Source organism: Fukomys damarensis, unplaced genomic scaffold, assembly GCF_012274545.1.
Source record: "Fukomys damarensis isolate Sample0158 unplaced genomic scaffold, DMR_v1.0_HiC HiC_scaffold_13, whole genome shotgun sequence".
Lineage (NCBI taxonomy): Eukaryota > Metazoa > Chordata > Mammalia > Rodentia > Bathyergidae > Fukomys > Fukomys damarensis.
Window position 1 is genome coordinate 34,714,738 of NW_022900925.1, and position 11,759 is coordinate 34,726,496.

Here is an 11,759-nt window from a genome sequence, read left to right on the forward strand (position 1 = left end):
ATATGAGATGCAATGTGTTTGCCTCGAAACTAAACAAAGAACAATTTATGTGCTTAGAATTTAAATACTTTTTCATTATGCTTTCAGTTTTACATATCTTTGGCATGTTGGATCCATGATAATTTTACAGCAAAAGAGCCTTTAGATGAACTGTTTTTATGACTGAGTCTGCAGATAAGTTTTCTTAAATGGCAAAAGTAAAGCAAGACACTTAATTGACAAGTGGCCGTGATTGGTGCATGCTCTTTTGGCTCCCTTTCTGTCTTATACTTTCAATGGAGAAGATTGCCTACAGCTCAGAACTTGTAGGCGGCATTTTTGCTCGGTGCTCTCTGGCTGGCTCAGCCTCCCCGGCGGATCTCTCTCCGCCGACGCCGCCGCGGCGCTCAGAGGCCCCGGCCCGCCCCCCAGCCTTCCTCCCGGTCTTTTAGCTTTAAATATTTATCAGCAGCGCCGGCACGGGCTGGAGACGAGGCCGTTTGTCTTGCAGAGGAAGGCTGGGGTTTGCAGAGAATAGCCATTAGGGTCTCCCCCCTCGCTCCCCCCTTTCCTCGCCTGGGATCTCAGCCCTGGGGTGTGTCCCCCAGCCCCGGCTCAGACACGAACGGTATGGGGGAGGGGCCCGGCGCGAAGCGAAGCAGTCCTCCCCTCCCCCTCCCAGCCAACCCCGATCCCCCGTTATCCCCAACAGGACAATTAGAGGTGGGCTCCAGAGGCCTGGCGGGAGGAGGGGGGAGAGGACAAGAGGACCCTAGCGGGGACCCAGAGCCGGAGTGGCAGGTGGGGGGTGGGCCAGGCCTAGAGAGATGTGGCTCCTGACCCCCCTGTGAACTTGGGGAGTAGAACTAGGAGGGGGCGGGGCCGCTCAGGAGCACACTGGCTTCCTCCGAACTCTTCCTAGGAACCCTAGGTGGCCCCGGAGAACTGGCCGACAAGTTGGGGTGTCCCTCCTTCAGGGTGCATCTCCTCTTGGGGAGGAAACAGCGGGAGCCCAAGGAGCCAAATCAGGCAAAGAGAGTGCGGACCACCCAGCAGCTACTGCAGGAGCCCCAAGAGGCCAGGACTCCTGCCAGGTCTCCCTTCCAGGCTATGCACCCAGGCTCACACTACCCTGGCAGATGGGCTCGGGAGCCACCCCACCATCCAGAAGGCTCAAGATTTGTGGCCAGAGGCTCCCGGCCTCACCAGGGTTGGGGGTCGGGAGGAGCCCTGTTCTCCCAGCATCAGTACTGGTGGTCACGGTCCCCATTACCTGCCTCATAATTCAACTGCCTTTCCGGTTGATTTATCAAAGCCCAAATTTTTCTGCTCGTAAACATTTCAGCTTGGCTTTTATCTGACTTGGAATTAGGGCCTCCAGCCCTCCTCTAGTGTCGCTTTCCCAGGAGGGCTGGCACCAGCACCTCAGGGCCTCCAGGTCTCCTCCTTAGGGTTCTGAGCCTGAGCTTGGAAGGTCCCATCTCCTCGGCCCCCCACACAGCCTTGTGTTCTGCTCTAACCGGGCTGCTGTCTCTCCTCTGCCTTTGTGCTTCCCTGGAGGCCCAGAGATGGCTTCGCAGAACCAGTTGCCCTGGCAGCCAGGTGGGCAAGGAGGCCAGCCTGGCCCTGGCTGGGCCTGGGTCCTGCACTGGGGAAGAATCACCAGAGGCCAGCTGCTCTCTGCCCAGCTCCATTCTCCAAGGCACCTGCAGATTTTCCCCTCCTGGCTCCATGACAGGGTGGGGAGTGCTGGAGCTGTGCAGGGGGGCCCCTTTGTCTCCTTTTCTTGGGAAACACTGGAACCAGTCCTGAGCTCCACACCACAGGGCCTTGCAGGGTTCCCTCTGGCACCCAGTCCCAAGGACCACCACAGTCAGCGGCCAACAGGGGAGGCCTGGAGTCCCTGGACCCAAGGAGGAACTGAGGATCCACCTCCCCTCACCCCACATACGTGCCTTAGGAGCAGAGCCTTCAGGAACCAGCAGGTTAGAGCTTTCCAGCTTCAGGAGTCCAGGCAAGATGAGGTTTCTGGAAGGGACAATGGGAATATTTACCTCAAATGACTTGCAGAAAATTCTACACATTGAGAGCGAAGGGCAGCATAGCTGTATGGGACAGGGGTAGAAAGTAAGGATTTGATTGAGTTGCAAATGGACTTTTTTTTCTCCCCCTCCTATGGATCTTACCTGGAGGTGTTAAGAGGGAGTAGATGCTGCCTTAGGGTTGGTTCTCAACATTTTTATTTGAAAAGATGGATTGATTTGCCCCCTTCTGTATTTTGTGCGCAGGGACCGACCGCAAGCGAGGCCGCCAGACCTACACGCGCTACCAGACGCTGGAGCTGGAGAAGGAGTTTCACTACAACCGCTACCTGACCCGGCGGAGGCGCATCGAGATCGCGCACGCGCTCTGCCTCACCGAGCGCCAGATCAAGATCTGGTTCCAGAACCGGCGCATGAAGTGGAAAAAGGAAAACAAGACCTCAGGCCCAGGGGTCCCTGGCCAGGACAAGGCGGAAGCGGAAGAGGAAGAGGAAGAGTAAGGGGCAGAGAAAAGGAAGAGAGAAGAGAGAGGGAGAGAGGGAGCCGCCCAGTTCTGGGAACTGAGCCCGGAAACTCTGTCAAGTAGGGGGAAAAACACAACTATTTAAGTAAAAGTAGTTTTTAAAAAATAATCAAGGAGAGAGAAAGGTGAAATTTTGGTTTCTCAACACTGTAAAAAAAAATACTACCTATAGGAAAGTCTGTCTGGTTTGGTTTTGTACAATAAGGGAAGAGCATCGTCTGCTGCGGGCCTGTAGCTTCTAATCCACCTCCCCTTTTCTATTCGCTATTGTAAGGTCTTTGTAAACGCTCCCCGCTTTGTGAGCCTCCTTGGATCCTTTCTCCGCGGACTTGGGTCTGAATTGACCCCCCTGAGGTTCCCCCCACCCTCCTGAACTTCCGCTTTCCCTGGAGCGGCACCCAGAGGGTCTGCGGAGCCCCACAGGTCCACTGACCCCACTAGTTCCTGTGCCCCGTGTGCCTAGCGCTGACCACCCTTCCTTTATACGTTCTGTGTGTAGCCGAATGATGAAGAAATAAAACCTGATTAAAAAGAGTTGGATGCCCTATTTTCTGCGTCTCCGGAAGCCTGGGGGGGGTCGGGGTTAGTGAGAGGTGGGTTTCCCAGAGCCCCTCCATGGCTACCATTCTTTTACTCTGCGCTGGGTCTCAGGTCTCCTCTGTTCACCACTGCCCCCAGCTCTGGGGACTGCCAAGTAGTGACCTCTGATGTGACACACAGACACACAGACACAGGATCATGCATATCGTATCTCCTTTACGCTTTTCACACAAGGCCATAACCCAGTGCACACAATCACACATTTCCAGGCAGACATCTCACACAGATAAACACGCTGCGACAGTCACCAATAAACACACATTCATGTATTCACAGCAACAGCCTGTACGGTCACTCAGACCCATCAGACCCAAGTGCTCATCCACACGTAGGTTTATAAACAGAGGTTCACATTTGCTCCGGAATAAATACACCCTTGAGCCCATGTGCTCAGCCACACACCCACAAAACAACAAAATAAAAAAGCTCACAGATCCAGAAACTTCCCATTCGGAGGCGGCCTTAGGCTGTTGTGGGCCTTGGCTGCCAAGACAGAGGTGAAATCCTCAAGGCTAGGCCCCAAAAGAAGGAAGAGCGGATGCGAAGAGAGCGTGAACCCCAAATCAATCCCTGCCTCTTGGCTGCCTTTGGCAGAGACGGGTTGGCAAGGAGAGGCCTCCTAGCCGGCCTAAAGCGGCCTCCCAAGCCCGGACCGAGGAGCAGTCTGCGCTCATTCGGAAAACATTTTTGGCCAAACCTATTCCTTTGTTTTATCTCCACTGATGTTGCTTTCATGTGTTTGAATTTCTCATGCTAAATTGACCCAGGTGATACACTTTAAACTTAAAAATAGGGAATAAGATGGGTCTGAGGAGCGAGAGAGGTGCGAGTTTACCCGGCTGGCATGGTCGCGCCCTGTTCCCTTTTGCTGTGAGCCTGGCCGAGCCGCCCGATGATGCCGGGGACTTCCGGGGAGCCTTTCTGCCTGCTCTCGGGGCAGCCGGTGACCTGGAACCTTATCAGGAGCCCCGAGACAGAGAGAGAGAGAAAAAAAGAAAAACATTTCGGGGTGGGGGTTATTTCGTTTTCTTTGAATTCGGGTGCGGGTGACTCAACCCAAAATATGGGGAAGTTTTAGAGGACCTGGGGAAAATGGAGTGAATTGATGTTTTGGACCCCAAAACCTTCGACTGCAGCACAAAACCCTGAATGATGGGCAACTATACACCTAGACCTGCATCGCTGATTTTTGCATTTATCGAATTACCCTGGCTCCTTTAAATTTAAAGAACAGGTTCCTCGAACAGAAAGCTGGAGGAGGGCTGGTTTTAGGAAAATCTGTCTCATTTGAATGTGTCAGTGAAAGGCCCCTAACCTCGCAGTTTCCCCACTGATGATGGCGGAACCCCCTTGGCCAGTGTGCGGAGCTGTCATCAGGAACTTGGGCCAGCCAGCATTTGGGCAGGAGCACTCTACGCGGCTCTACCCTCCCCCGGTTTCTGGGGTGCGGAGGTGGAGAATCCAGCTGTTAGGCCGTCTGCTTTGGCCCCCTCCAGGCCACCTCCCCTCCTAGGGGGAAAAAGAAACTAGGCCCCGGGGAATCTAGGCCCCCACACCCGCAGTGCTGCAAGCCTCACAGGTGGGGGCCCCATATTTTTAGGGCTGAGAATGAGGGCACCCAATCCGAGGTTAGGGGGGACAGAGTAGCTTTTGCTTTGTGCAGAGGACGCCAGAAACCGACTGCAGCTCCTGCCTCACCTTCAAATCTGTCCACTGCAGAAGACTTGGGGTGAATTTTTACTAGAAAAGAGGCGCGGAGCTCCCGAGGGAGCAGGGATATTTCTAAGAGAACCCCCTTCCTCCCCGGGCCCCTGTGGCTTCTCTACCCTGAAACTCTGCACCCCAAATCTCACCCCTCCTCAGATTGGGGTTTCCCCCAAAAAAGGCAGAAGGAGAAGAAAAGAAGATGGCGACTGAGAAAAGCGTTGCTGGTGGAGCAGCCAGGAAGAAATGCAATAAATTCCTTGTTGTTTTATGAAAATTTACAACTTTGTGATAGAAGTTTATGAGTGGTTGAATCCAGCGATTGGCCGGCGCCGGTCATGTGGCCGGGCGATCGTGAACATGAACTTTTTATCATTTCCCTGGTGGTTATAATGCAGCATTCTTTTGGACACCACACCTAGGTCGGAGCCCTGTCGTCCTTCAGGGCTCCAGCCTCTTGATATTTTTATACTTCAATATCAGCTCCGTAGACCAAAAGAGAGAGAGAGGAGAGAGAGAGAGAGAGAGAGAGAGAGAGAGAGAGAGAGAGAAGGAGGGGTGAGAATTATACAAAAGAGAGAACTAAAAATAATTTTGATTCCTAAGTTAATTTGCCTGCTGATCTGGGATTTTAGTCATCATGACGGGTAAATGGACAATCTGCCCAGGACTGCAGCCTGATACCATTTTTCAAAAACCAGAATTTAGTCTATTTTCTATGCTAATGTCAGCAAAGAGAAACACCCTCTCTCCCAAGTCAGAGAAGGGAAGTGACGGCTCTCAGGTTGGGACAATATTATCTGGAAGCCGAAAGAAGAAACCAAACGCTCTTCCCCCACCCGCCCTCCCCACCCTTTTCGATCCGGAGGAAGAAAACCCCCAAGGTCTACAAAGGTAAGGGAGATTCTACAATTCTCTTATTCTCTCGCACTGCTTTTGTAGTAGGGTGGGGCTTGGGCTTTTCTCCCTCCTCCCTTGACTCCCAGACCGGGGTTGAACCCCAGTTTTGGGCGCTGCAGGAAGAGGCTTCCCAAGAAATTTGGTACTGGAGAGAGGGGTGCCTGCTTTCCGGAGGGGGAGGCAAGGCGAGGGAGAGGGGACGAGGAACCAAAAGGGGCCGCGGAGGCCATCGCTGGGAGCCTTTAAAAAGGCGCGGGGAGGAAAGCGGAGTGGGGGCTGCCACGGAGGGGATGGGGAGGAAGGGGAGGAAGCCACCGGCCTCGGTGGGCTCACGCCCCCCCACGCCCCTCCCGGCCTCCTCCGATTGTCCCCCGCGCAGTTCTCTTGCCCAGCCTGGGGTGGGTATCGGCGGTTTTCCGGCAGCATTGGCACTCGGGGTGGCGGCGCTCAGGGTCGTTCTGGTCTCTGCAGGGCCTGGAATCTTCGAAGAGGCTGGCGAGGCCGAGGAGGCAGCTAGAGAGACACAGAAAGAACAGTTCACAGAGAAATATTTACGCTCTCCCTTCGGAGACATTTCGGAAAGGAGAGGGCTGTGGGTGGCGGTGCCCAGGGCCAGAGGCTCCCGGGGAAGCCCAGGCGAGGGGAACGGGTGCCCAGGTCTCGGGTCACCCCGGCAGGAGGGAGCCCCGAGCTGCGGGAGCTGCGGGGAGCTGTGTGGTTTTGACGCGGTAGGTTCCAGCGTGTTGGTTTCGGTGGTACAATGCTGATCCTTTGACTTGTGTTTTATTGGTATGGGCAGTGTGGATTTCCACGGAAGAGAAAATGGCCATGTGTGTTTGATATGGAAAATGCAAACTTCCCTGCATCTGAATGGGGGTATTTGTGAAGTGCTGTTTCGGGTATCCATGTTTGGGGCTTGTACACAAAAATAGGAGAGAAGATAAGAAAATCCAAAGGGAGCACAATGTGGAAATCTGACGGTGTCTCCATGCAAAGCCCAGTGCTGAGCCCAGACGGCTTGGTCTTGGACCCCCAGGTGCCCGATTTCACCGCCAGCCGGGCCCTGGGGTGGGAGGAGAACCTGCTGGGGCAGAAAAAGGAGCTGATGGAGGAGAAGACTAATTCAGGGGTCGAGGGGGCTTCTGGGGAGATGATGTAGGGTATGGAGAACCGAGATGTTTTGATTTAGACTTCTTTTGGTTTGCAAGAATAGGTTGTTGATTTTTCTGTCTTAAGACCAGACACAGGGTGTTCACCTCAGGCCTCTGGTTACCCTGGGATTGCCAGGCCTGGGGTGTGTGTGTGTGTGTGTGTGTGTGTGTGTGTGTGCACGCGCACACGCACCCGTGTTGGCCATCTCAGTCCTGAGATGGGAAGAGAGGGAGATGGCAGCCACTTGTGGCACGAGGGGAGTCCCTGGGGGCCCAGGTGGGTGCCCCAGTTAGAGGCCTGGCCTGGACTCCCGCAAACACCCCTCGGTTCCGTAGCAAGTGGAGTCATTCGGAGGCACCCGTGACACTGGGGCCCTATTCTCTAAGGGAAATTCCCCAACCCCACTCAGACTAAAGGTCTTTTTCTCCTGGAGTCTTGGAGGTTTATAAATCGTCCGAGACAGTTTGCTCTGACCCAAATTATGCGGTTTGCTGCCATCTACCGACCGTTCCGAGACAAACGCGCGACTTGGGCGCCGCAAGCCCGGCGACACTGCCCACCCGTGCCCGACGCCTGCACCCCTCGCCGGCCTCGCGGGCAGAAGGTGTTGGGGGGATCTCGGGGCCACTCCAATGCCTCCAGTCCATGCCGATTCTGAGGGGGCGGATTAGGGAACGAAACAAGTCTCTCTCGCCTCAGGATCCCCACGCCCCTCCAAACCCATCCGGCCCCAAACCTGGTGGCTGGCAGAGGAAGCGATCTCCCTTAGGACTGATACCGCAACCCGAGGACTGGGGTTCTGGAGCCACAGACTTGCGGGGTCAGAGCCACGGCCCCACCCCCGAAGCACACCCAAGGCTCGGGCAAGGATGGGGCCGCTGGAGCCTTGGCTGCTTAAGGTTTATTTGGTTTCTTCGTAGCCAAGGGAGGGGCCGCGCGGTTCCACTCGGTTGTCAAAAGACAAACCGAGTCTGTTCTTGCAGTTGGCCGGTGGCGGGTCTCGCCGGTTCCCCAGCGGGGGGGTACGGAGTTTTTCTGGAAACCGTCGGTGTTTGCAATGTGAGCTCCGATCCCCTCCCCCACCCCGGATCCTTTGGAGCGAAATCGACGCGAATTTGCATTGGGGAAAACCCCGGAGTGGGCCTTGGCGATACATCACGAAGGAAGCCAACCACGGTGACTTCCGTTCCCGCCGGACCCCGCACACCCGCTTCGCGCGACATCGCCCCCAGAGGGGGTGGCGAGGCGGCGTGCGCGCCCCTGCGCCGCTTTGGCGCATTGGCCCCTGTCTCTAGGGTTACTGATTAGCTCGGGCTTTCAAACCGCAGGAGGAAGCGCTCTCTGGCTGAGCCTTTCAAGGTGCGGCGGCCCGGGCTCCTGGGCGGGGGCTGCAGGAAATTGCCTGTGGTGCCAGGCCGGCCGAGGTGTTACTGGGGTCTGGCTGGAGCTGGTCCAGGGGCAGGCCGCCGTGCTGGGGGAGACCCCGCTTGCTTCCCCCCACCGCCCAGCCCTGGTGCCTCTGGGGTCTGGGCCTTTGAGCGGCTCTTTGAGCTTTTCCGAAGTCTGAGTGACTTTCTGGCAGCTGGACGGCCTGGCCAGCTCTGCGGGAGGTCCCTAGGGAGCCGCCTGAGGAGGCTAGGGGTCCCCTCCGAGGTCTTTTTTTCTTGTGGGCAATGGAAGGACAGGTGGGGAGAGGAAGTGGGACTGCTAGAGAGGTTGAAGCACTTCAGGGGGCTTGGGGTGTCCTTGGACCTGGGGGAGAGGAGGAGAGCTGCTAAAGCCCGGCCTACTGTCCCTCCAGGTCACAGGGGTGTCTCTCATTTGCATAATGGAGATGAGGTTTTTGTACCTCGATTTGGACCGCCCTACTTTAGGGCACAGTGGCCAAGGTAAAGAGTAGCTCTCAGTCTAGGAGAGCCACCACCCTGCACCTCTGGGAACATGTGTGTCCCCAAACCCAGTCAGAGTCCCGGGGGAGAGATGCACTGAGGTGCTTTCCCCTGGCCCACCCCAGGCCAAGCTGGGGGTGAGGTGGGGAAAGGTGCCCCTGCACCCCAAGAGCCGAGGAAGGGCTGCTCCTTTGGCACTGTACCTTAGAGGAAGCGGGCAGCCTGGCTAATCTCTCAGCCCCACTCCATGCAAACAAATGCCGGTGGGGAGCTGAACACAGCTGAGGAAACGCTGCTTAGTCACAGTGCTCGGCACAGAAAATCACCGGGATGAGCCCGGCCTGTGGGGAGTCCCCTCAGTCCCCCGGCTCGTGTCTGTACTCCAGACTGGCTGCTCATTTTTCCCACCTCTCCCTCCGCATGCACGCACACACTTCTTTCTCACCGAGGCAGGGAGAGACACCCAGCCCAGCGGGCTGCCGGGGCCTGCTGTGTATCTACATATTCCCCTGTGGTGACCGACAGACAGACTGCCATGCCGCATGGAACCACAGACAGATTCTCCTGGAGATCTGGCTCCACAAACCAGGCTGTCTCGGGCGGGGCCTGCCTGCTCTTTTTCCCAAACAAACGGATCAGAGGAATAAACGCTCATAAATACCTCTGGGGTTAGATAAGAGGGATGGGGCGCTAGTTCCTTTCATGCCGGACTCCAGGCGCCTGTGCCCTGCCTGCAGCGGCTCCATCTCCCAACAGGCAACCTGCAGAGGTGAGGTTAATTTAGGGGCTGTGACTCCAAGGATAAGGGGATTATTTCCTGCTTCTGTCACAGGCCAGAGGTGAGCCCCTCCCTCCCCTGGCTCTTCCTGAGCCCACGCTGTAAGGGGAAGGCCAAGCCAGCTAGGCCAGGGACCAGGGATAGGATGCTGTGACCAGGGAGGAGGACTGAGGCCCAGGGCCCGGCTTCAAGCTGCAGGGCAGAGAGGCTCAGGCAAGGGCTCTTCCCTTCCCTTCTTAGACAGCTCCTGTTCCTCTCTCGGGGTGGGTCCCAACCACAGCAGGGTTGCAGCGTATGTGGTGCTTTGAGCTTCTTTTCTTAAATCCTTTAAAACCCCCACAGGACCAGGGTAGGAAGTGACTGGAGGGACTCTCTGGATGACCACTTTGCATGAAGTGGAACCTGAGAGTTGCCCCGAAGTCCAAGTCAGAGAGCCTCCGGAGGCCCCTTTGCCAACAACTCTGTCCCCACCCTTAGCCCTCTGCCCCCTTCCCCAGTGTCTTGTGCCACCTTCAGTGGGCAGAGCTGGCTCATAAAAAGGAGGACAAGGCAGGGTAGATGGGCCTGGCCTGCTACCAAACTTTATTTCCCACCTTGGCCCCTTCCTGTCCCCGGATGGAGAAGTGTCACCCTTCGCTGCCCAGCCTGGGTGCACCTCCTGGAATACTGGATTTGCACTGTGGCCCTGGCTCACGCTCCCTCATTTCCTTTGGCTGAGAGAGAGCAGGGACGCACATGCTCAGGCCCCAGCTTGCTCAGCAACAAATCCAGAGCTGATGATGCAAACCTGAGGCATGGGGGGGGGTGTTGAGGGGCAGCTGGAAGCGTAGTGTCTGGAGAGGGGGTATTGGAAGACCGCCGCTGGGTCCCCAGGAGGACCCAGACACCCTCCCGCCTTAGAAAACTACCAAAACCAAGCCTGGGGAGAGAATTTGAAAAATTGAAAAAGAAATCACGGACAACCCAGAATATTCTTCTGACATGCGGGGTGACAGGTGGGGGTGCGAAGTTGCACACAGGATGAGGATTGGACAAATAAAGCCACCCGGGCCTGAGGCTTCCTCCTGACTCCTCTCCACACCCTTGCCCCGGTGAGGAGAGGGCTGGTTGCTTCCCCAGGGTGCATCCTCTGCCAGGAGTGAGCACTGTGCTGCAACCAGGCAAGGTAACTTTGGCAGCAGCGGCAGAAGGCTTGGAGAACCTACCAGCAGCCCAGCCCGGGAAGCTGGCCCTCAGACCCACTGGCCGTTCCCTCCTCCTCCAGCTCTTCTAGGCCAGAGGAAGAGCAACCCCAACCGGCTCTGATCTAGGAGTTGTGGAGAAGCAGGAATAATAGACCCAGACTTGGGGGGGAGAGAGAGCAGATCTGACAAACAGGAAAAAAAAATGATGATGATTTTCAAAAGCTGGGAGGTAGAGTGTTTCTTCTTCACCTCCGTCCTGAAATGATGCAAATTAACAAAGAACTCTGATTCCCTTCTCCCAACAGAAACCCCCCAGACACAAGCCTCCTGCAGTTCTCTCTCAAACGATTTGGGCTTCCAGATTTGAGCTGGCAGGATGGTTACCAGCCTTCCCTTGAGGGACTGGCTGCAAGCAAGCAGGGGTTAACTTTTCTCAAAGCACAATTAACTTTTTCCTTTTCTGCGTGGAGTGTGTGCGCGGAGAAGGATATATTTACTTAATCGCCGGGGAGTGAGGTGGTCTCAGCCCAAGTGCTCCCTCCTCCCTCCGTGAAGGCAAAGACGCCTCTTTCGCAGATCCTACGTAGGTGGAACAGGACGCGTCGTGTTGTTGGGGGGAGAGAGAGAAAAGAGAAGGAGGGGAGAAAAAAAAAGGTTGATAGGTTTGTGCGCGGTCCCTCGCGCGGGCTGCTCTCCTCCTGGGTGCTATTTGACAATTCCTGCCTCTGCCATTGGTCAGTGTTGGATCAGATGGTTGTATTTCCTTCTGGCCCGCACTGGCACCTCGCCATCCCCCCTCAGCTAAAACCCAATCTCGGATATACTACTAATAGGCGCGGCGCTCGGACTATAAAACACAACAAATCATATAGGCGCGGCGCTCGGACTATAAAACACAACAAATCATAACCCCGGCGGAGCAGCAGCGGCCGCGCGCCTCCCCTCCCAATGAGTTCCTATTTCGTGAACTCCAGCTTCCCCGTCACTCTGGCCAGCGGGCAGGAGTCC

At 56.0% G+C, this 11,759-nt stretch overlaps 3 protein-coding genes across 3 annotated transcripts in view; 2 read left to right on the forward strand and 1 right to left on the reverse strand.

The window, feature by feature from the left end:
• Positions 1 to 1,362: 1,362 nt before the first annotated feature.
• On the reverse strand, positions 1,363 to 5,149 carry LOC117285885. The gene is made up of 3 exons (XM_033763002.1): positions 4,460 to 5,149; positions 3,980 to 4,099; positions 1,363 to 2,007 (listed from the first exon to the last, which is right to left on the reverse strand). The coding sequence occupies exons 1-3, from the start codon at positions 4,516 to 4,518 to the stop codon at positions 1,368 to 1,370; spliced, it is 819 nt and encodes a 272-aa protein (XP_033618893.1). The 5' UTR covers positions 4,519 to 5,149; the 3' UTR covers positions 1,363 to 1,367.
• On the forward strand, positions 1,513 to 2,605 carry Hoxb7 (homeobox B7). Its single transcript, XM_033763003.1, has 2 exons — positions 1,513 to 1,581; positions 2,268 to 2,605. The coding sequence occupies exons 1-2, from the start codon at positions 1,548 to 1,550 to the stop codon at positions 2,519 to 2,521; spliced, it is 288 nt and encodes a 95-aa protein (XP_033618894.1). The 5' UTR covers positions 1,513 to 1,547; the 3' UTR covers positions 2,522 to 2,605.
• Positions 5,150 to 5,233: 84 nt separating the features above from the next.
• The window catches only part of Hoxb3 (homeobox B3), a gene marked incomplete at its 3' end in the record, with an annotated part of 51,987 nt that continues 45,461 nt past the window's right edge, over positions 5,234 to 11,759 (forward strand). Inside the window, 1 exon segment of the mRNA XM_010620308.3 lies at positions 5,234 to 5,742.

Bases quoted from the DNA above. Each gene is read 5' to 3' on its own strand.
- Hoxb7 (XM_033763003.1), top strand. From the start codon at position 1,548: ATGGCTTCGCAGAACCAGTTGCCCTGGCAGCCAG. The intron at 1,582-2,267 runs GTGGGCAAGGAG...TTTTGTGCGCAG, and splicing joins CCAGTTGCCCTGGCAGCCAG to GGACCGACCGCAAGCGAGGC.
- LOC117285885 (XM_033763002.1), bottom strand. From the start codon at position 4,518: ATGACAGCTCCGCACACTGGCCAAGGGGGTTCCGCCATCATCAGTGGG. The intron at 4,100-4,459 runs GTTAGGGGCCTT...GCTCCTGATAAG, and splicing joins ATCAGTGGGGAAACTGCGAG to GTTCCAGGTCACCGGCTGCC. The intron at 2,008-3,979 runs GTAAACTCGCAC...TGTCCCTTCCAG, and splicing joins GGCGCGACCATGCCAGCCGG to AAACCTCATCTTGCCTGGAC.